Source organism: Telopea speciosissima, chromosome 3 (assembly GCF_018873765.1).
Source record: "Telopea speciosissima isolate NSW1024214 ecotype Mountain lineage chromosome 3, Tspe_v1, whole genome shotgun sequence".
NCBI classification, from domain to species: domain Eukaryota; kingdom Viridiplantae; phylum Streptophyta; class Magnoliopsida; order Proteales; family Proteaceae; genus Telopea; species Telopea speciosissima.
In genome coordinates this window covers 18,449,323-18,471,901 of record NC_057918.1, presented here as the reverse complement: position 1 = coordinate 18,471,901, position 22,579 = coordinate 18,449,323, and the positions used below count along the sequence as shown (strand labels likewise).

Genomic DNA, 22,579 nt, shown 5'->3' with positions numbered 1-22,579 from the left:
AAAAAAAAAGAAAAAAAACCATTGAAAAAAGAAGAAGAAAAAAATCTGGCTGTGAACGGTTTCTCTCCATGGCCCCCGAGATTACTTGACAATATATAGCAAATTCAATTGGCAGTCAATTTCAGATTAATCAAATTTATTTCCTTTATTTGTTTCTTGCTCTTTCAGGGATTTTTTTTTTTTTATTCAATAATGACAATGGATACTCTTATTTCTGCACTCAAACTTTTTATTGCTTTTTTTTTTTGTGACCATAATACGTTTTATTCATGTTTGTTTGTTTGTTCGTTCCATAATTATTTTCAGGCAGACACTTTTCTAAATGGTTCGTTTAGAAAGCCTGCGGTAAACAATCCTAAAAATCTGTCATGTGGCATGTTAATTAGACCTAAAAACTCGTGGTCATAGTTTCAGCATCTCCCCCGATTTACATGGTAAATTTAAACCCAAACACATATTCTGTCCGAGAGTGTGCGTCCTACACCAAGATACGGGCAAAATGATTACCCCACCCCCATGAAAGGTGGAAATCCCCCCTTGTTAATGCTTCTTGATGTCCCATTTGTCCCTACACTCTACACTGATGCAAGACCATGCTCCTAGACAAAGAATGACTTCCCTAAAAGTAATCTCATGTATTTATAACCTTACACATATGGGAGCAAAGCATGCATACGATTTTTCATTTTTATTTTTTATGGGCAGTGGCATCTTTTTGTCCTTTCAAGTGTTAGGTGGATGGTTGGATTCTTAATTTTCAAACAGAAGTGCACTAAAGTATGATACTATTCTCATGAAAAGGCGAAAATTTGCCTAGAGCAAAAACTTGACATTATAGGCGGCTAGTTGAGTTCTCTTGATCTTTGTAATCTGCCTGTATAAAAGTCTCTGTTTCTGATCAATAACGCAAGTAGAAATAATTCTTTTTTTCAAGGATTCCGCTTTCACAGTGTCCATGCCTAATCCAAGGGCAAAAGTATTCTTCTCTCCACATTCCATAGAATATTTAGATCAAGAGAACTTACCCAAAAATTCTTCAAAATTTAAACCGAAAGTTGGCTTCTATTACCATTAGTGTCAGAAACCTACCCTACAAAAATACCGTGGAAGAAGTTTTCCTTCTTCCTTCTATTTAGGAATGGTCTAAAATATATTGAGTAAAATAAAAGATCATTGATGAGATTTTTTATTTCATGGGAGTTGGGTGGTAATTTTGTGCACTTCTCCTGTGTTTAGGTGCAAAGCCCGCACAGTCAGACAACATTCGTTTTTTCTTAATTTGAAAAAGAAAAAAGATTTTTGAACTAGAAAATACTAGCATCTCTGTATCAATTTCTTTCTCTTTCTTCTTCACATAAAAATGATCTTGTTGCCATCTAATATGAGATACCATTTTACTGTATTTGTTGCCTTCTAATATAAGATACCATTCATCTCATTGTTGTAGTCCTTTACACGGCTTGCTCGATAGAGCCAAGTAGTATGGTTCATACTCCAACGATCAATCAAGGCTAATAACGATCTGGATTGGTCAAAATGAGCTTCGATCAGCTAAAAATGATCAAAATCTAGGTTTTGCTGGATCGATTTTGGTATTGGTAAAAAAAAAAATTTTAAGCGGTAAAATGGGTCAAAAATATTAAAAATGGTCAAATTGTAAAAAAATTTGATCCAAAACCCAAAAAAAAGCACACATATATCAGAGCAGACGATTCAACAAGAAGTGCTCCACTAATACCCTATCGGATCGGTCTGGAGAATCTGGACCGATACAGATCCGATCCGATACTGCAAACCATGGACTGTAGAGCACCTGAGGCCGAACAGATTGTCGGTCACATACATCGAAACAAGGTTCTGTCTCTTTTTTTCTTGTGTAGGTCTCCTTTTTCATAGATTTTGTAATAAAAGAAAGGAGCGCGCTGTTCGCTATGCTGCAACGCTGACTGTGCCTAGACACATGGGAGTGGGCGTAATAATCACCCTTGCCCCCTATACAAACTGCTCATGTGCCTGGACATAGGCTGCGCTGTAGCACAGAGAACATTCTCCCTAAAAGAAAACTTTACGGCACCCAATCAACTTAATAGATAATAATATTCGAGTTTGGCTCACGTCTAAAATGGTTAGGTGGAGCTCCCTGAGGTCACCTGTGGGTGATCCAACCACTATTCCATATAAACGATGGATTTAGGTAGGGTAGGTACACATGTTGCCCAACAAACAAAGATGGAAAATGCTATATTTAGTGAACGCTTTGCTGCATGCTTCTCTAAAAAACATATCCAATAGTAGAATTACACGTGGAAATTATTCCCCGAACTCGGCTTTCCGCTGTAATAAATAAGGCTTTGTACGACCAGCAGCAAAACTGTCCAAAATAGAGAGGAGGATAGGATAGGATTTGGGGAGGAGTTGACTTTCCCAGACCAGCAGTTCCTGAATCCTTCCTTCCTCCTTTCCCTGTTGAAAATTGAAATCCAATCCAGTGATCCTACTACCCTTCCTCAGTCCTCGCTTCTCTCTTTCAAAGTGTTGAAAGGTGAATCTCCATTCCTCTGCTTCTCTCCCCCTCCTCCTCCTCCTCCCTTTTCTTTTTCCCTCTTCTTATTGGGAAGTAAGTCAATGAAGAGTGAGGCTAGATCAAACAATTGGGGAGTATACATTATATAATCCAATTAATCATACTTGATGAATGGATAAAACAACTATAGATTATCATTAATTTGAACCAAGTGGATTCTTCAAAGGGTTCAGATTGGCCACATTATCCTTCCATGTGGCTTGAAAACAAGCATCTATAATGACATCTGGGCAGTTAACTCGGGATTTTTCAGGGAACAGATACCAACAAAGCTCAAAATCTAGGCAAACATATTTGTTACTGGTTGGCCTTTTTGTGTAGCTCTTTTAGCTTGAACAGTTGAGTCTTGAATACAATAGAGAGGCTCAACATGTCTCCCTGTCTTGATTAAATTAAATTTTCCTAAAACAGACAAAGAAAAGTTCAAAGGAACCAAGAATCATTTCTGACATATCCAGCTCTCACCTCCACACAGAGATCCAGCTCGGTCAATGCCTCTCGAACTCTCCTGCAAAAAGGGCATGCCTTGCTCTGTTGAAAAATAACATTTAGAACATCCCACTTGTGTACCATTGAAATACCTAAAGCAGAAAAAAAGGGACAAAACAAGTCTTTTAAGATCAAAAAACCAAAACAACAAGATACGTGAATAAGGTTCTAAATTTAATGAAAGCTGTAAGCCAGTTTTTTGTGATTTTGTTAAATTTCTGTAATTGATTAAGTTAATTTTGCAGTTTACAGCAAAATGTAATGATGTCTTTATATTGTGCACCAGAGACAATGTTGAATATTGAATAGTATGTTGCCTTGGCAATACCACTGCCCTTATTTTTCTTATACATTTTTTTTTCCTTCGTTTTTGATTTTCCGTTTCTGCTGACCAAGTTAGTTTATGATAGCCAACAAAAAAGATGTGTAACATAGGCTCCGTAGGATCAAAGGCACAAACTTTGGTACAAACATCACATAACAAGCATTCCCAATAATCAAATTGTTCATTGAATCATTGCCTTCAGTATTTATTATGCATCTACAGTCCTTGCAGTGATACCCATGGCCTGCAATTATTCATGGTCATTGTCATCAAAATACCACAGGAGTCCATAAGAGCAATAAGAACTTACCAAACTCAAAAGAGTTGTAAACGCATTGGAGAATCTTCTGTAGTCAAATTTGGGGGTTCAGACAAGTGGTAATAATGGTAATCATTGAAAGCGTCATAACATATCATGGAAAAGATGAACTGTAATTCATTCAGTCATAGTTAATGCTTCTTGTAATTCATCTGTAAATGAACAAATAGTGGTCACAACTCACAACTCACAACTCACAACTCACAACCGCATTTTGGGAATGCAGGATAGAATCGAAGGCACATACTACGATAGCAACGGAGTCAATAAATGTACACTGAAGAGTCTGAGCAGGGGACATAGAAGAGACAATAAGCTGGTTGATGGATTCCCAACATTATCATCAGAGACTCCACTACTCTCCTTGGAGCTTCCGGTAGTTAGATCAATATCTGCTTCTGAATCAACGGATTTTGCACGAAATCTCTTTTCGTAGGGAACCCGTTTCCCATTTCTCAAGAATCTTGAAGACCCATTTGAGGATTTCTTCGTCGATACTGAAACATGACTATTTGCCAGTGAAATTTTCTTATTCTTGACGGAACTTAGACGTTGTGGTTCTGAGTAATGGAAGTGCCGAGAACAGTTAACCGATAACATGATGGAGTTGCTGGGGCATGCGCAATTTTGCCCCCTACAGTTTAATTCAACGAGGATGTGTATCGCAACCGTTTATATACCAAATTAATATTTCTTAGAAACACTTTGGGAGAATGTTCTCTGTGCCGCAGGGCAGGTTGCGCCCAGGCACATGGGTCTGCCACTCCGGGGGTAGGGTGGTCATTGCATCCACCCCAATGTGCTTAGACGCAGCCTGCGCTGCGGCACAGAGAAAAGCACCCCAAACAGTTTTTACACTTTTTTGTGTGTCTGTTAATTTGAAATATAAACACTTTGAGAAAAAGATCTCTGTCCGGGAGTGCGGCCTACGCCAGCACTCCCATGAGTCTATCTCTCTCCTCCCCATGTGAAAAGACACCTTTGTCCCATTGTTTTAAGGAGGAGAGAGATAGACACATGGGAGTGATGGTATAGGCCACACTCCCGTACAGATTACTGCATCCCAAACACTTTTTACACTTTTTTATGTTTATGATAATTTGAAATACTTTTGTACAAGAAAATGTCATGCTAAAATTAGAAAAAAAAACATATACTTATATTATTTAAAAAAAAAGAAATACATATGGAATACATATTAACAGAAATATATCTTTTGATGGTGGTGCATTGGAGATGGTGGCGGAGGTGGGGGTTATAGTTGAGAGTCATTATTAATTGTTATGTTGGGTCTTTTTTGTTACTCTTTTTCTATTTTTGTTGGAAAAAAAAAAACAATCTACAACTTATTGTTCAAAATTGTTCTAAATGAATTTTTTTATTTAGTTCATTCCAAAAAAACATCAACAGATCCGACGTTACATACATGTTTTGCTTCAAATGTATTTTCAAAAAAAACATCAAAACGATAGAGGTACTATTATTTATTTATTTTTAAACGTTATCATACAGACCCCGAGTAATTGGGGTTGATGGTGGTTTGGGTCGCATTGGCTATACGACCATAAGTGTGACCAACAATCATTTATAAACATAGATGGATTGGATGATTTTTCTTTTTTAAGGGAGCGTTCTCTGAACAAGGAGCATATGGAAGACTTGAATATTTGGAGAAAATGAAAAAGGGAGGGGAGGGGGGGAGCATGGTTATAGGAAATACTCTAAAAAAACTCAACATAACAAAGATCTAAATATTAAAAAAAAAATTGAACAGAACAAAGATCTAAATGCATGAACACATCGAACATTGGAAAAAATTAGGCTAGCGGCTCTAAACAGATGCGTCTTCCCTTTGGTCTCGTATCCTGAAAGCAAAGTATTTCCCTAAATTTTCTTTTTTTGACCCCAAAAACCGTGTTAGAAAAAGTTCTTGGATTTGGAACAGTATTTCTCATATAATTCCTTCAATGGAAAAAATTTTGCTCAGGAAAATTGGTAATGATTAATCTACCTTCTTCTGGACAGATCATTGGATTCCTTCGTGTCCTAGCTGTCTCTTTGATTCAGCTAAATTACCAATCTCTCTGTCTGATAGAATGAATAAGATTGTTTTTTTTTCTATGGGGTCTGGATGGAATACTTCTTTATTGCATGACTTGTTACCTCTGGATATCTCTTCTCAGATTCATAAAATTAACTTGTCAAATTCTGAAGATGGTGGTATACTTTGGTCAAGAATGGCAAATTTAGTACTAAACTCGCTGCAAGATTTCTTAATTTTGTCTCTGCTAGTAGTAATTTTTTTCTTTCCTTTCCTCTTAATGGAATTTCTTTTGGAAGCTTAAGATTCATCCCAAATTTAAAATATTCTTTTGGCGTGTGCTAAATGCAGGACTTAACCAGTCAAGACATCGCTTTCCAAATGGCTTCAGATCGACCCTTCCTGTGCTCTATATGGAAATTCTGTTGAATCCTATTGGCACTTATTTCTATCTTGCAATTGGGTTAAACACATTTGGCTGGTTGAACCTCTGAGACTGAGAACTGAATATTTGGCCAATGCTTCTTTGAAAGACTCCTCCTGTCTAGATTATTTATCTTCTCGCACGTTAGATAAGCAATCTTTAGTTTGGTTTTTTGGAGTGTTTATTATTACTTGTTACTTTATTTGGGCTGTCAAGAACAAGATTGTTATTGGGTCAGAAAAACTTGATCCTCTCTGGGTAGTGAATCAGGTCAAACGTTGGTTAGTGGATTTGAATTTATCCCCACTCATTTTCGTCCCACAATGTATATATTAGTAATGAGGAGGATTTTATAATCCCTACCTCTTCTTCCTTACCAAATTTCAACTTCCTTGTTTTAATTTGTGCATGATACTAAATACCAGGAGTAAGTTTGGCAGGATGGTCTTATATTTTTTTGCTAGATGGTAGGTTTATTTTATTTGCTGCAAGGTATATGATATCTTCCACCTATATGGAGCCTAAACTAGTCAGTATCTAGACAGGCCTTGACCATGCTTCCAGTATGGGGTTGAAGATAAAAATAGTGTGATGTTCAAATCAACATATCACCGCTGTTCTTCCATCTCCAACTCTCTCTCCTTGGCCTTGGCATCTTATAAAGGATTTGATATATATAAACAATATAGTTCAAAATGTCTCCTTTGACAAAAAGGGAGATACTTTTTTAATGGCAATAACCCTTAATTTAGCTAGGCATGCGCAAACTAGGAACTCTCTACATATTTCGTTTATCTAGTTTTATGTATTTCTTTTTACATTAAAAAACATAAAAAAAATAGCTCACAACAGCAATTCATGAGTACTTATAACACATAGGTGATATGTTTCTCCAAAGGAATACAACACTAGATCACGATCAAGTTGAGCAAGTCAATTCCAAATTCTTACAACATAACAAAAAAAATATGTCCAAAGTCCTGTTGAGCAATTTGGCTTAACCATTTTACCAAAAAAAAAAAAAAAGGCTTATCATGATGTTTTCAATATTGTTGTCAACATAGTCAACACATTCTCGGAGCGATGTATATTCAATTGATACAGGGAGCCATAGCTTAAGAAATCCTTATTAGCAATTGCTCCAATTTGTAGTTCAATTTCAGAGTTCATGCATTGAACTTGAGTTGAACGGTGTTTAAAAGAAAATGCTAATCACTTTTTGTTTTTTCCCCCTTAATATTAGTTGATAATAAATTGCAAAACAAATTTAAGACATGACTAATTCCCCTGACCCTGAAAAAATTCCTCTCCGATGTCCACATCTATTGGTGCGGGTATTGGAATTGACACTTGACAGATGCTAAATCCAACGACGCCAAGTGAAAAAAATAGTCAATCGAGTTCGACACCGTTCAATGTAATGTCTGCCAAGTGTCGAGCCCTGGCGCCCGCATGGCACCGGTGAGGATTTTAATCAATCCCTCCTATCAAACTCGCATTTTTTATTTCTCGACATCTCAATCTCCCTCTCTCTCTCTCTCTCTTTCTCTCTCTCTCTGTATTCCGCCATGGAAGGAGGAACGTTGTCGGATATCTACCAGAGGTCAAAGAGGTTACTATTGAGGACTAGAGATGGGTTGGAGAAGCTCGAACGCTACGAAATTTCATTCTCTAACGGACTCGATTCTCCTGAACTGTCTTCCTCTCTCAAGAAAGACATTGCCCATATCCAATCTCTCTGCGTCGAGATGGATCGTCTCTGGAGATCCGTCGCTTCGAAACCCCAACGTGATCTCTGGAAGAGGTACTAATTTCTACCCTAATTCCCTATTATCTCTGTTACCTAATCGATTGGATCCCCTTTTAATACCCAACAAGTTTGTTATCCTACCTCCAGTTGGGGCATATCATGATCTCATTAGTATGGAGAAATGATGTCCTGAGATGGGTTATTTGAATTGAAACTTGTGATGAGCGATTCAGTGTTTCTCTCCTTCGGTTGAAATATCCATGTATCTCAGCGTAGGTTTTATAAAATCGATTTCTAGAAGAAAAAAATAATAATAATAATAGTTAGGGTTTATTTCCTTCTTTTCATAGTAGCCAAATAGACTTATTTCTAACTGAAGGTCCGATAGACTCTTATATGAGGACTGTAAGGTTATACCAGGGGAGAGCCTAATCTGATATGAACTAAGTGTAAGTCAACGTAATACTGAGCACAAGCTAACTTCGAGGGTAGCTACCTCCGTGAACAGAGAAGAAAAAAGGAGATTGAATATATTGGTATGACCCCTTACAGCTATTCCCTTACCTGCTACTCATAACCGAATGGCAGGATTCCCTCTGACAGATCATAACAGAATTCCTTTTTGCAAGTCCTAACTGTTCACACATAATCACGCAAGGCTGCAGGATGTTTCCTCGATCTCTGTGATCTCCATGAGTTTTGCATGGTTTCCTTCATAACATTTGTTGCTGACGTGGCCGATGTGTCGTGCAGCTCTTCTCTGTCATGCTGAGGCTTATCATAATCACACAACACAGTTAGTGGTCATGGATATGGGCCTCACCACACAGAATCGTAAGAAAGGTGAGCTTATTTGCCCTAGGATAGGGTGGTGGAGCTTAAAAGGAGATACTTTAAAATCATTATAAGGAAAGTGGGACTTTAAAGGAGACACTAATATGTGTGGAATGAGATGACTACTTGAATTAAGATTGTTGCTAAGGATGTCCTAGATGAATCGAAAGGAAAACTTTATTCCTCTAGAGAGACTTGGTGGTAGGATGATGAGGTTCAAGCATCCATTAAGACTAAAAAAACTAGTTTTAACTTTTAAGGCATGACAAAGGACTAAACATGTAGAGGATCTACAAAGGTATAAATTTTCTAGATATGAAGTTAAGAAGCTTATGGGGAAAGCAAGGGTGAAGAAATATGAAGATTTGTATAACAATCTGAGAACGAAGGAAGGGGAAAAACCTACCTATAAGATAGCTAAAGTGGGGGATAGGAAGAGTACAGATCTCGACCATGTTAGATGTATTAAAAGTGAAGAGCGTAAAGTACTAATAAGGGATCTAGACATTAAAAAGAGATGGGAAGGTTATTTATGTAGCCTACTAAATGAAGATAGTTTAAGTGAATAGTGTTTTGGAAAACTGCATCACCTATCAAGATACCACATGTTGTAGATATATACGAAAAATTAATGTGTTTGAAGTTAAAGAAGCTTTAAGGAGGATGAAAGTAGGTAAGGCACAAGGCCCAAATGAGGTCCCAAATAGAATTGTGGAAGAGCTTAAAAATCTGTGGTTTGTCTTGGCTAACCAAGTTGATTAGTAAGAATATGAGCACAAGGAAAATGCTAGACGAATGGAGGAGAAGCATCGTGGTTCTGATTTACAAAAATAAAGATGATATTCAGAGCTGCAATAACTAAAGAGTATAGAGGCATAAAACTAATGTGTCATACTATGAAGTTATGGGAGAAGGTTATTGAAACTTACCTGAGACAAGAAACTACTATTACGAATAACCAATTTGGTTTTGCACCAGTAAGATCCACAACAAAAGCTATATACTTACTTAGGAGACTCATGGAAAGATTTGAAGATTGCAAGAAGGATCTATATACGGTCTTTATTGACATAGAAAAAGCTTATGACAGAGTCCCTAGAGAGTTAATATGACAAGTACTAGAGAAGAGAAGCATTTCAGATAAATAAATAAATAAATAATTAAAGATATAAATGATGGTGCAGTGACAAGTGTAAGAACTGTGGGGGTCAAGGTATTGAATTTCCAATTAAAATTAGGTTACATCAAGGATCAGCTTTAAGCCCTTATTTGTTTGCACTTATCATGGATGATTTAACCAAAGACATTCAAGATGAGGTTCCTTGTGTATGTTTTTTGTTGATGATATTGTTTTGGTGGATGAGACAAAAGTAGGGGTTAATGCCAAGTTGGAGTTATGGAGATCAACCTTGGAATCAAAAGGTTTCAAGATAAGACTCAAGGATTAAAGTATCGGTATCAGGAATCATTTCGAAAGGTTGATTTTAAGAGACATATCGTATTGTATCGGAGATACCTATCGTACGCTACAAATACACATGGAAATAAACTTGCAGCAAAAACAATATAAATAAGTAAAATATAAATGCGTCATGCATAAACACTAAAATGGAGAACAACGTATAATGATACAAGAGACTTTCATCGATTTGAGTACAAATCCTTGCAAATGGTCAAGTTTGATGCATCAACTAACTTAGTTTTACCTAAATCTATCGATTTTTATAGCAAAAAACAGGAATAGAATCCATGATTTAAACACAAAGATCAAGTTTTTTCTGTAACCTACCTTTTTATGTAAAATCTCCTTCAATCTCTAATCTAAAAAAAAATATCATAGTCTGATAGTTACATGGGAATTTAATGGCCATATCGATGTGTATCGGCCGTATTGGTTTGTATCGAGCCGTATTGGTTGATACATACCGATACTTATTGACTCTCTCATAGAGCCCTTTGACATATGTATCATAAATATCGGTACATATCAGTCCCTATCGGTCGATACAATATGATACCAAAAGAGAATTTTCTACAAAAAGATACATATCAGCCGATACGATACGATACAGACTGATGGGCCAATACTTTAAATCATGAGATAAGTAGTACAAAGACGGAGTATATGGTATTGGTATGTATCAAACTGTATTGGTCTGTATTGAGCTGTATCGGCCTATACATACCGATACTTATTGACTCTCCCATAGAACCCTTTGACATACGTATCATAAATATTGGTACATATCAGTCCGTATCGGCCGATACAATATGATACCAAAAGAGAGACTATTTTCTAAAAAAAGATACATATCAGCCGATACGATACGATACAGACTGATGGTCCAATACTTAAAATCATGAGATAAGTAGTACAAAGACGGAGTATATGGTGTGTAATTTCTGTTACACTAGGATGGATAATAAAGTGGTGAAAATTGATGAGAGGGAGATTCCGTAAAGTGATTACTTTAAGTATTTGAGCTCAATCATAAATAAAGTGATATAGAGGATGATGTTTCACAGAGAATTAAAATAGGATGGAGGAAGTGGAGAAGTGTGTCCAAAGTTTTGTGTGATCGGCATATTCCTGTAAAATTTAAAGGAAAAATTTACAGGACAATCATACGACCAATCATGATGTATGGTGTTGAATGTTGGGAAGTTAAGAAGCATCATGCTGATAAACTCAGTGTAGCGGAGATGAGAATGTTGAGATGGGTGAGTGGGAAAACTAGGAAGGATAAGTAAGGAATGGTCATATTAGAGCTGATTTGGGAGTCTCCAATACATGATAAGCTACGAGAAAGTCATTTGAGGTGGCATGCCATGTTCAACGGAGGTCTTTGGATGCCCCAGTACGAGCAATGATTTGATTCAGATTGAAGGAACTAAAAGAGCTAGGGGCAGACCTAAAATGACCTTAAGAGAAGTGATGAGGAAAGACATGCATAGCTTAGGTCTTGCATTAAGTCTGACCTCGAATAGAGCTGATTGGAGGGCAAGCATCCATGTAGCCAACCCCATTTAGTTGGGATAAGGCTGAGTTGTTGTTGTAGGGTTTATTTCCTTCTGGTGATTACGATCTAGTGAATTTTTACTAAGTATAATTGGAAACAACACGATCTGGTTCTTCTTCCTGTGGGATTCATGGTTCCATTGGTGTTTTGACACTTATTAATATTTTTTATCCTTTAATCATTAAATGATGGAAACTCCGGCAGATTGTGTTTGTATATTGTGCATTTTGGGTGCTTTAGTTGATATGGATGTCAATTTGTCCAAAATGTGGCCTAATTGGCTTCCTTTACATTACTAAATGATTTTAACTTAGTGATACTCTCTCATATAAACAGAAAAAAGATATAGGTGGATTACTATGGTAGGTATGTAAGAACCAGTGAATGGGAAAATGGGGATTAATCATGTTTCTGACATTGGTGGAGTTTGATTCATTTTGAGGAGTTTTGGAAGTGGAAAAGGTCCTTTACATATGATGGTTACATGGATGTGGTTTTATTTATGCTAATGGATAGTTAGACTGTTGCCAAAAATCTATTTCATCTGCCTTTCTTGAGTGTCGGTTATTTTCTCATTCAAAAAATTCTCTCTGAATTTTTAGTATGTTATTTTAGTTGATTACCATCCTTTTGACATACAGAAAAGTAGAGCAGGTTGCTGAAGAAGCTGACTCCTTGAAGGAAAGCCTTGATAAACATTTACTACTCAGTCAGAAAAGGATGCAGGAGGCTAAGGAGAGGGCAGAACTACTTGGGAGAGCTGTATGTCATTTTCCTTTTTCTAAGTTCAACTCATAGCAGTAGCATTCCAGACTTCTTTTCAATGTATAGATAAGTTATCACTGCTTTTAGTTACCCATCTAATGTATTTGTTTCTTTTCTTTTAAGAACGGGGACTCTGCTTATGTCTTGAGAATCTTTGATGATGAAGCACAAGCGATGCAGTCAGCCCGTAACTCATCCAAGATGCTTGAAGAAGCTTATTCTACTGGAGTGGCTATCCTTTCCAAATATGCAGAGCAAGGGGACCGTTTGAAGGTAATGCAATTGCCACTCTTATTCTACTTTTGCAGTAATTTTCCTTTGACTTGTTTCATTTAGTTGATAAAATAAATTCCGAAATTGAAAAGTCGTCAAGTGTTTAGGTCGTTCTGCTTTCACTCTTCATATTTCTTGAGCACTGTGGTTTAGTTCTGATGCAGTAGCATTTCTGTGGGCCAGCTTGAACCTGTTTGCAAGCCCCGACTGAGAACCGGGTCCAAATCTGATTTGGTGTAGTAGGATATTTAGGCATTAAATTGGGTTGATATTATAATCTTCTATTTTATTTTATTATGGTAGGAAGTTGGATATGTTAGTAGCAACTAGGAGATATGATTTGATTTTGCTTTTATTTCAGTTTTAGAGTTTGGTTAGGAAACTTTATTTATTCATTTATTTTTTCTTGCAACCCAATGTAGTAATAGACAGAATAAGAATGAATAGTTGAGTTTGGATTGAGTGTTGCTTGCGTGGCCTGGACAACCTATTGGCTGAGTGTGCCTCTCTTTCTCTCTCTCTTCTTCTTCTTCTTCTTTTTCTCTTAGGTATGTTGCCTCTTTCCCTTTTTTTCTGTTCAATATTCTTTCCTTTCCTTTCTTCTTCTCCTCAATTGCCTTCCTTTATCCCTTCCCTTGTGCTCCTCCTAACTTCTTCCTTATTTTTCTCACTCTATTTGTTTGTTTCACCCTGGTTCCTCTGTAACAGGTTTCAGTGCCTTGTTCCCCCTCTCTTTCTGTGTTGTTATTTCTCCTTTTATGCTCTGTTCCTGTTACTCTGTGTTCTGCCCAGTTTCTTTACTGTTCTGCCTTAGCATGACTGGTTCAGAGAGGTCCTTTCTTCCTCAAAACTTTGGGTTTAATATCTCTACTTTAGGGCGATCTTATACCTAGAAAGAATATCTTCCAAATCAACCCCTTTCCTGAGTTATAAACCTGCAATCAAAACTGTCCCATGCTTTACCGGCAGTCCCTATTTCAGGTTTTTTGGATTTATTAAATTTCAGATTGTTCTTTCAAGTATTTATTGCTTGGGGTCAGAGGGTTGGGGATTGACAACCTCATCCTGAAATTTCAATTTGTTTGGAGGTGAACTGATTGAGTTCTATCAATTTGAGTTGGGGAGGACTGCTGCTGGTTCCTGTTTTCACTTATGGAAGAAGAGTGGTGGTTGTATTTTAGCCATCACTATAATTTTCTCTTTCCAATATTACCCTTTAATTCTTATTCAAAAAAATCATAAACCCCTTTATGTTCTTTTCTCTTTTCCTACCAAGTAGCCTCTTGAAAATTTTTGTTAATTACCAGATTGCCACTACCATTATACATTGACCTACTTAGGTACAAAGTTCAAGGTCTCGCTGCGATCTCGGTAAAAATCTTGTTTTTTTTCCCCCTACTACTGAGTTGAAACCACACACAAAACAGGAAAAGAACAATGTCTCGACCGAAATTTCGTGTCGGTTGAAATGTTACAAACTGCCTTCTATGAATACCACAACTCGACTATTCTCGGTCGAAATTTTGACCTGATCTTGGTGGACTTGACTGGTTCCACTAGTTTTTGAAGAAACCCCCCCCCCCCCCCCAAATCTCCTATTTGTTCCGAATCTTAACCAACCAAGCTTGGAACAAGAGGATTTGTTGTTCAAAAAAAACATTGGAGGGATAGGTGTGACTTGGTAGTTGTTGGCTTGTATTGTTGAATCATGAATGTTGACTCAAAAGTCAAAATATATTGGACTCTATGTAACAAACAATGTTAGATGTATGATTTATGAAATGGTTTATAATTTGATGTCTTTTTAGTCCTATTGCTTATTTAAGTTGTTGTACTTGAATTATATGTGTTCTAATACTAAAGATTGTGCAGAATATGCCATATTAGTTATTCAGTGTATATATACAACATACACTACCAACCTAGGGTCCCAAGTCAAACTACCATTTTGGGTGTGATTTTTAAAAAACTAAGGGTTCCACTATGTTTATTGGGCCTAGAGTAGGCTGTCCTGCAATTTTGTGACTTAATTAGGTCATATGGCCCCTGAAACCAAGGGCCGAAATTTCACAAAAAAAAGCATGAACTAGGTTGAGATCTCAGTATCTTGCCGAGACAACTTGATTTTTGGGCTGGCCGAAACCATGCCCAAGACCGAGACCTCGAACTATGCTTAGGTACCTAGGTGGGCCCATAAGCCATCCGAACTGGATATTTGGGACTCCAGATTGCATTATTTGGTATCAGAGCCCAATTTCCTCCCCCTACCCTAAACTAGCCATGGATACCTTTGCTTTCCAAACTAGAATTCGTTTGCCCAATGGAATGATTTCTTCCCCATTCATAGTTGAAGGGCTTGGTGGAAGTCTAGTTTCAAAACCAGTGGTAGATATATTGTTGACAACTGGTAAAGGCATCATTAATTTTGTTGATGATATTTTTGTTGAGTTCTCTATTTGCTCTTATTACGACGGGGCACAATGTCGCATGTTTCCTTCTCCTAAACATGTCATTATGGTGGGTCAATCATGGCTTGAAGCTCAACAAGGTGTTCTCAATCCTGAAGCAAATTTATGTATGTTAAAACCCTCTCATTTACAATAAACTATTGTCTTGATATGGCTGCAATGTGATAGCTTTCTAAAGCTGATTGAAGCAACATCAACAGTCTAGCAACAAAAGGAGTTGGAAGAGATCAAACAAGATGAAGAACTTGAAGTCTCTACTATGTTTAGTGAGGAAGTTCAGTCCCTTCAAGTAGAAAACGAGTTTGTGAAATATCCTATTGCGACAAAAGTTGTTCCATATCGTGAGTTTGTTCTTCCTCACATGTTTCTAGACACACATATTTCGGTCAAAGCTTTCATATTTTGATTTTGTTCGAGTTACAGATAAGGAACTGCGAACACGTGTTAAAGTGTTCTTATTCCTACCATTTTAAAAGTTCCACTGTGTTTAGGGATACTTAATTAGGGTCTCTGCCAAGTTTCAGCCCAAAATATGGCCCGTTTGACCACCAAACTGGTCAAACGAAACCAACCACCACCCCTGCAGAATTTCGACCAGATTTCAGTTGAAACCTGAAATAATTCGGCCGAAACTGACTTCTTGAATCTTGGCTTGTACGCCACATTGTGTATTTTTTTTCTATGTTACTGCAGTTGTTCATTCTGTTGAAATCAATCACCTGTATCTTTTGGAAAAGAGTGTGTGAAAAAGAAATTTGGATTTGATTCTTTGGCCTTGGCAAGGTTGAGGTTATTCACAAAAGGTTCTTGTTTATCATTACAGTTTCTTCATTTTTTTTGAACACTTGAATTTGACGGTTGATGATAATAGATGATGGGGTTCTGTGTTTCAGAAAACTTGTCAATAGAAGGGGGGGAAATATTGTAGTTTTCTCTCTGGTAATGTAGTTGCAATCTCGATGGTGAATAGCAAATGAATTGCTCGTTACAGTTTTTCCATTTATCAGAGCTATCACCATTGTTTTCATTGTCATCGTGACATCAAATTGACACGGATAAATTGTTATCTTCTCTGCTCAGAGAGCACAACGGAAAGCACTGGACATCCTCAACACAGTTGGGCTCTCGGCCTCAGTATTGAAGCTCATTGAGAGGCGTAACCGTATTGACAGACGGATCAAATACACTGGGATGATAGTAACAGTAATTGTTGTGTATGCCTTCTGGAGTTGGACGCATTGAACCACAGTAAGTGTATTGGAACCCTGTTTTTAGAAGAGGCTTTTTGCCTTATTATGCAATATAGTGGGACGTTCCAGATAGATTTTGCCCTTCAATCTTTATTTGTATCTCTTACATTTTTCCATTTTTGTAAGGAAGTATAGGTGCTGATTGGGAATGCTCTCCAGTAGCATTCTGGACAGCCTTGACCAATACCAGATTCCGGATCCGATACTGTGAACTAAATCCTTACCCAGAAATCGAGAAGTTTATGTTGGAACTGGTAATTAGCAGCTAAATAAGGTAATTACAATATGGTACATGGTTTGACACCCAAAACAACTGTCTTATTTTTTGTACTGACCTACTCTTGGGAGCAATGGAGATGCATTGGGATAATTGTAGTGGTTGGTGCTACATTGGCAACACAATATTTCATCCCATCACTCCATCAGTGCAGCAACCTTTAACCTTGGAAGGCGGTCACTAGACCATGTGGGCTGCAGTGTTGTCTAATGCGGCAGCAATCGTCACGCATTGGGATAATTTTAGCGGTCAGTATCTCAATGGGGCTTGGCTTCAACTGTTAGATATATTTGTCCATCGAATTCATTTTAAACAGTTTGATAAATTGATTTGTATTGATTTAACCGTACGTTTGAATGCCCTAAATCTATACCTTAAATTGTTTGCAACTAGAGACAAAATTAGACTGATTGTCGCACTATATGTTCATAAGAATGGAGATTCGAAATACAAATGAGAATTTTCATAGTTATATATCAGAATTGAATCACATGAGAATTTTGAATGAATTACTGTCAGCTATTTTAAGAACAAGATTCTCGTTAATGGTCTTTGAGTTGTCTCACTTTTGTTAATTAAATGAAAAATAAATGCAACGGTAATTAGGAGTTGAATAAAAATTATTTGTATATACGAAGGGAGAAGGAGAGGTAGGAGTTTACTTTTTTGGGATAATCATATGTGAAAGTCCAAGGGAGTGAGAAATTTTCCATAAATATAGTGTATGGCCCCTGGAATTAGCTAGTGTAATTTCTGTGTTAAACAGTCATAGACATGAATTTAACTTATTTTTGTGGATCCCTAATCTGGTTGATTCTTTGCTCTAAAAGATGGATCTTAAAGATAATTTTTTTTCTTGGATCATTATCCTCACATACTAATTCAAAAATATAAAAAAAATCCCTTGAAAAAGAAAGAAAGAAAAAATTCTGGCTGTGAAAGGTTTCTCTCCATGGCCCCTAAGATTACTTGACAATACAAAGAAAATTCAATTGGCACTCAATTTCAGAATAATCAAATTTCTCCTATTTGTTTCTTGATCTTTGAGAGAAATTTTTTTTAATCCAACAATGACAACGGATACTCTTATTTCTGCACTTATTTTTTATGAGAAAAGAAATTGTATTACTTCAAAAGATGGCAAATTAGTACATTGTTCAAGCATACAAGGGATAGATTGTCTCGCAACTACAAGAGCCATCTGCACACATTTTATATTATTAACTTTGTGACCATAATAACGTTTTATTCATGTTTGTTTGTTTGTTCAATAATTCATAATTATTTTTAAGGGGACAGTTAACTAAATGGTTCGTTTAGAAAGCTTTCTCTAAACAATCTTAAAAATCTATCATGCGGCATGTTAATTAGACCTAAAAATTCACATACTCTGTCCGGGAGTGTGTGCCCTACAGCAAGACGGGGCAGCGCTAAAGTATGATGCAGTCCCATGAAAAAGTTAAAATCCCACCTAGAGCGAAAACTAGACGTTATAGGCGTTGGTTGAGTTTTCTTGTAATCTGCCTATATAAAAGTCTCTGTTTCTGATCAATCAAGCACGTAGAAATAATTCCTGTTTTTTAAGGATTTGGTTTTCACAGCCTCCATGCCTAATCCAAGGGCAAAAGTATTCTTCCCTCCCTTAGGTTAGTACTTCTGGTGGTGCACCTTGAAGTGTTTTTGTTTAAAACACTCCCCCAAGCGCATGTGCACGGTTAGATGTATCTTTTTCTTACACTTGAGGGTGTACTATGCTTGAGGGGATAAAGGTCCGTTGTAATATTAGTAAAAAAACATAAAAAATGGTTAAACTGTTAAAAAAATCGATCAAAAACCCAAAAACAGCACATGTATCGGATCAGACGATTCAACAGGAAGTGATCCACTAATACCTTACTGAATTGGTCTAGAGAATCTAGACCAATACAGATCCGATCCGATAATTTTTGACCGATCTGATACCGCAAACCATGGACTGTAGAACACCTAAGGCCGAACAGAATGTCAGTTACATACACCGAAACAAGATTCTCTCTCGTTTTTTACTTGTGTAAGTCGTAAGTCTCCTTTTTCATAGGTTTTGTAATAAAAGAAAACTTTACAGCCAACCCAATCAACTTAGGAAAATTATCCTCTTAGGTTTTCTGTCCGGTACAGTTCCCTAGTGCCTCTAACAAGAGGCGAGATAGACCACATCCGGGCAGTGTGTTCAGACAGGGGGATAAGATGGTAATTTCTACCCCCTACGAGAAGAACCATCAACTTAATAGATAATAATACTCGAGTTGGGCTCACGTCTGAAATGATCAGGTGGAGCTCCCTAGGTCACCTGTGGGTGATCCAACCACTATTCCATATAAACAATGGATTTAGGTTGGTACACATTCTATTTTGACCAACCAACAAACAAACGAACATGGAAAATGCTATATAGTGATCGGTTTGCTCCATGCTTCTCTGAAAAATATCCAATAGTAGAATTACACGTGGAAATTTCTCCGAGCTCTGCTTTCGCTGTAATAAGGCTTTGTAGGACCACCAGCAAAACGAGTCCGGATCTGCTCTGCACTTGGGGACGATGGGGACAGATCCGAACCCTCCATGAGGGGACCCACTGTCCAAATAAAAAGGAGGACGATAAGACTTGGGGAGGAGTTGACTTCCCCAGGCCAGCAGTTCCTGAATCCTTCCTTCCTCCTTTCCCTGTTGAAAATTGAAATCCAATCCAGTGACCCTCCTCTTCCTCAGTCCTCGCTTCTCTCTTTCAAAGTGTCCAAAGGTGAATCTCCATTCCTCTGCTTCTCTCCCCCTTCCTCCTCCCCTTTTCTTTTTCCCTCATCTTATTGGGAAGTTAAGTCAATGAGGAGTGAAGCTAGATCAAACACTTAGGGAGTATTCATTATATAATCCAATCATACTTGATGAATGGATATTCATAATAGAGGAATTAGAATAGATCTCTGCAACTCCGGAGTTCGAATTTAAAAGCACGAATCTCTGTTCTGTAATACCGTTAATTTACTTCTGTAGATTTCTTGAAATTATGGTTCTTGTGTTTTTTATGAGTCTCTTTGGTAAATTGTCTTTTGGGTCTTTAATCAAGGAGATTAGTTTTCAGTAGAAATCTGTTATTCCTTGGCTGTCTCAGTGCTGTTGCTGCTATTTCTAATGGTTATTAATTGGGCTGCTTATATTTCTAGTTGATGTTTTGACTTTCTGGATCTTTCATCTTTCTATTAGTAAATATTTCTTTCTTGTACAACTTGCATCCAGGGCTCTCTTTATCAGACCATTTTTCAATTGCTTATTGAGCTGAGTTCTGGGTGTGTGTTCTCTTTATAATTTCTTGTTGGATTCTTTAATCCAATTACCTGTGGTAGCAAGAACTAATGAACTCTTTCAACAGTTATAGATGCTAGTTTGGATAAGCAATATCTCTAAAGACTCTTAAAACTCTTAAGTATGAATCATAAATTAAGAAACCACTCATTGGGGCAGAGGATCAGTTGGATTTTCTTGAATTGGATTGGATTCTTTGACACTACTTGAAGATTCTAATTCAAGGGAAGCAATATCTGCATGATTAACCGTCCAAGGTATTTAAGTTAATTGGTTCATGTTTATCACATATATGACAATGACTTTGGTCATGCTGGAGTTTAGCCTACTATCTTGTAGGGACCCAGGTTGTCATGGGGAAATCATTGGCTGGTGAGACACTGTTTTGGACTTACAGATCTCATGATAATTTCTAGGATCTAGGGTACAAGTACTGTGGTTCTGTTTCATCTATTTTGTCTGGATCCTCCTTTTCTTCTGAACAAAGGGAAGGGGAGGAGGAACCTTATAAAGAGCGTATCGATTCTTATCAACAAAAAACAGGGTTAACTGATATGGTGGGAACTCTTTGAAAGTATTGTGGTATGTTGTTCTACCTAATAATAGTTTTAATTTTGTTTTAGATGAGCAAGATTACAATCCTTACTTTTGTGCAACTTCTTAATCATTCTTTATCGTTATTTCCTTATGACTAATGTACTTATGCTATTCTTGTATGGTTTTCTCATCTGTTCCTTTGTTTGTCAAAATCCATAGAATATGAAGGCAATAGATTTTTCACTCTCAATGATTATTCTAGATTTCTAACCAGCCTGTAGTTTTATATATTGGCTCAGACTTAGAGTAGGTTAATTGTTATGTTTTGCTGCTTGGATGTATTTATTGCTACTTTTCAGGCATTGTTTTTAATTTTTTAAAATTTTGAGTTAAAAATTTAATTCATTCCTGTTTAGCTCCTGGTTTTCCTATTTTGTTTAACATGTATCATGCTTTGCTCAATTGTTCCAGTCTTGTTACTATGATAAGAAAACTTTGCTGATTAACATGTCTATGATTTTTTTTTTCAAATCCTGCTTAAGCTTTTTCATTTTTTGAAATCATTTATAATCTGGCTTGTGTACAGGTTCCTAAGAAACAATCAGTCGAAATGTCAGCCTTTCGAGCTTTCTGGAACAACCCAATGGGTCCCAAAACAACTCACTTTTGGGGGCCTATTGCTAATTGGGGATTTGTTATTGCTGTATGCCTCCTACTTCTTCCTGATTGTTAACATATTACATTTTATATTCAGCAATTGTTGCTTTTGCATGCAGTAGTTATCCATCTATACATAATTTTTGAGTAGATATAATGTTGCTGCATAGCTACTTCTGGTTTAGTCATAAAATTGTAATTGGTTGCTTCTACAGGGATTGGCAGACACACAGAAACCCCCAGAGATGATATCTGGCAACATGACTGGAGGTTAAAAATGTTCAAATTTTGAAGTTCTTCATGTGGCACTGGCAATTGTTACATAAGACTGTCTCCTAATTTTCCCCTTAAATTTTTGTCACAGTAATGTGTGTTTATTCAGCATTGTTCATGAGGTTCGCCTGGATGGTGCAACCCCGCAATTATCTGCTTCTGGTATGCCATACCGCCAATGAGTCGGTGCAGCTTTATCAGCTTTCTCGTTATGCAAAGTTTCACGGGTAAGGAACTGGCACATCCTTCAAGGATGGTTTCCTATTCATTTCTGCCCAAAAACTGCTTCATCTCTTCGTCCATTAGTATTCTGATTGTGATCCTACTTGTTCTTTCAATAATGTGGACACATTTTGCAATAACAGAGTCAAATTGCTAATGCTTCTCTTTATGACAGGTACTTGGGCCAAAAGAAAGAGGAAGCTAAACAGCAGTAGCTTGTAGATCATGCTTTCTTTTTCCCCTTTAGTTAGGGGCCCTTGCTTGTTCTTCTACAGACCCTATTATTAATTTCTGTATATTTTTTCTTACAATCTGCATTCTCCTGGCATATTTGGCTCTTTTGCCAAAAAAAAAATATTGGGCAGACACATTTTAACGAAATTGAGTTATTCGTTGTTGGCCCATTTCATTATATACATTGTGCTTGTAAAAAAATTCAAATATTGTTTGTAATGAATTGTGAACTATAACTAAAGAAACCATCGTAGGAGAAGAATAAAGATAACAGGATTCTATAGCCTCAGTAGCCTCTTCTGGTAATGGATTAACAGTGAGACCAAATTTAGACGGTAAGGATATCATGCAGATGCAGTCCTACCCTACCCTTTTGCTACCTGCAGTTATGGGTGCCAATATTTCTGGGTTTTGAAATGATTCAGGTTAGCTCCAGATGTGCACACCTCCATCCAGGGTCCAGACCTGGTATTGATCTGTAACAACCCTTCTTTCAAA

At 37.1% G+C, this 22,579-nt stretch overlaps 2 protein-coding genes across 3 annotated transcripts; both read left to right on the top strand.

Moving 5' to 3' along the window:
* Nucleotides 1–2,497: 2,497 nt before the first annotated feature.
* Nucleotides 2,498–22,370, top strand: LOC122656392 (mitochondrial pyruvate carrier 1-like). Of its 2 annotated transcripts, none has more exons than XM_043850883.1 (5): nucleotides 2,498–2,539; nucleotides 21,280–21,398; nucleotides 21,568–21,622; nucleotides 21,717–21,852; nucleotides 22,023–22,370. In XM_043850883.1, exons 2-5 carry the CDS (start codon nucleotides 21,306–21,308, stop codon nucleotides 22,060–22,062), a joined length of 324 nt encoding a protein of 107 aa, XP_043706818.1. In that variant the 5' UTR covers nucleotides 2,498–2,539; nucleotides 21,280–21,305; the 3' UTR covers nucleotides 22,063–22,370. The 2 variants fall into 2 exon arrangements, with proteins under 2 accessions (XP_043706818.1, XP_043706819.1); XM_043850884.1 differs by lacking the exon at nucleotides 2,498–2,539 and adding an exon at nucleotides 19,526–19,602.
* LOC122656391 (membrin-11-like) lies at nucleotides 7,722–16,551 on the top strand. The gene is made up of 4 exons (XM_043850882.1): nucleotides 7,722–7,986; nucleotides 12,428–12,548; nucleotides 12,675–12,824; nucleotides 16,373–16,551. The coding sequence occupies exons 1-4, from the start codon at nucleotides 7,751–7,753 to the stop codon at nucleotides 16,532–16,534; spliced, it is 669 nt and encodes a 222-aa protein (XP_043706817.1). The 5' UTR covers nucleotides 7,722–7,750; the 3' UTR covers nucleotides 16,535–16,551.
* Nucleotides 22,371–22,579: the final 209 nt, after the last annotated feature.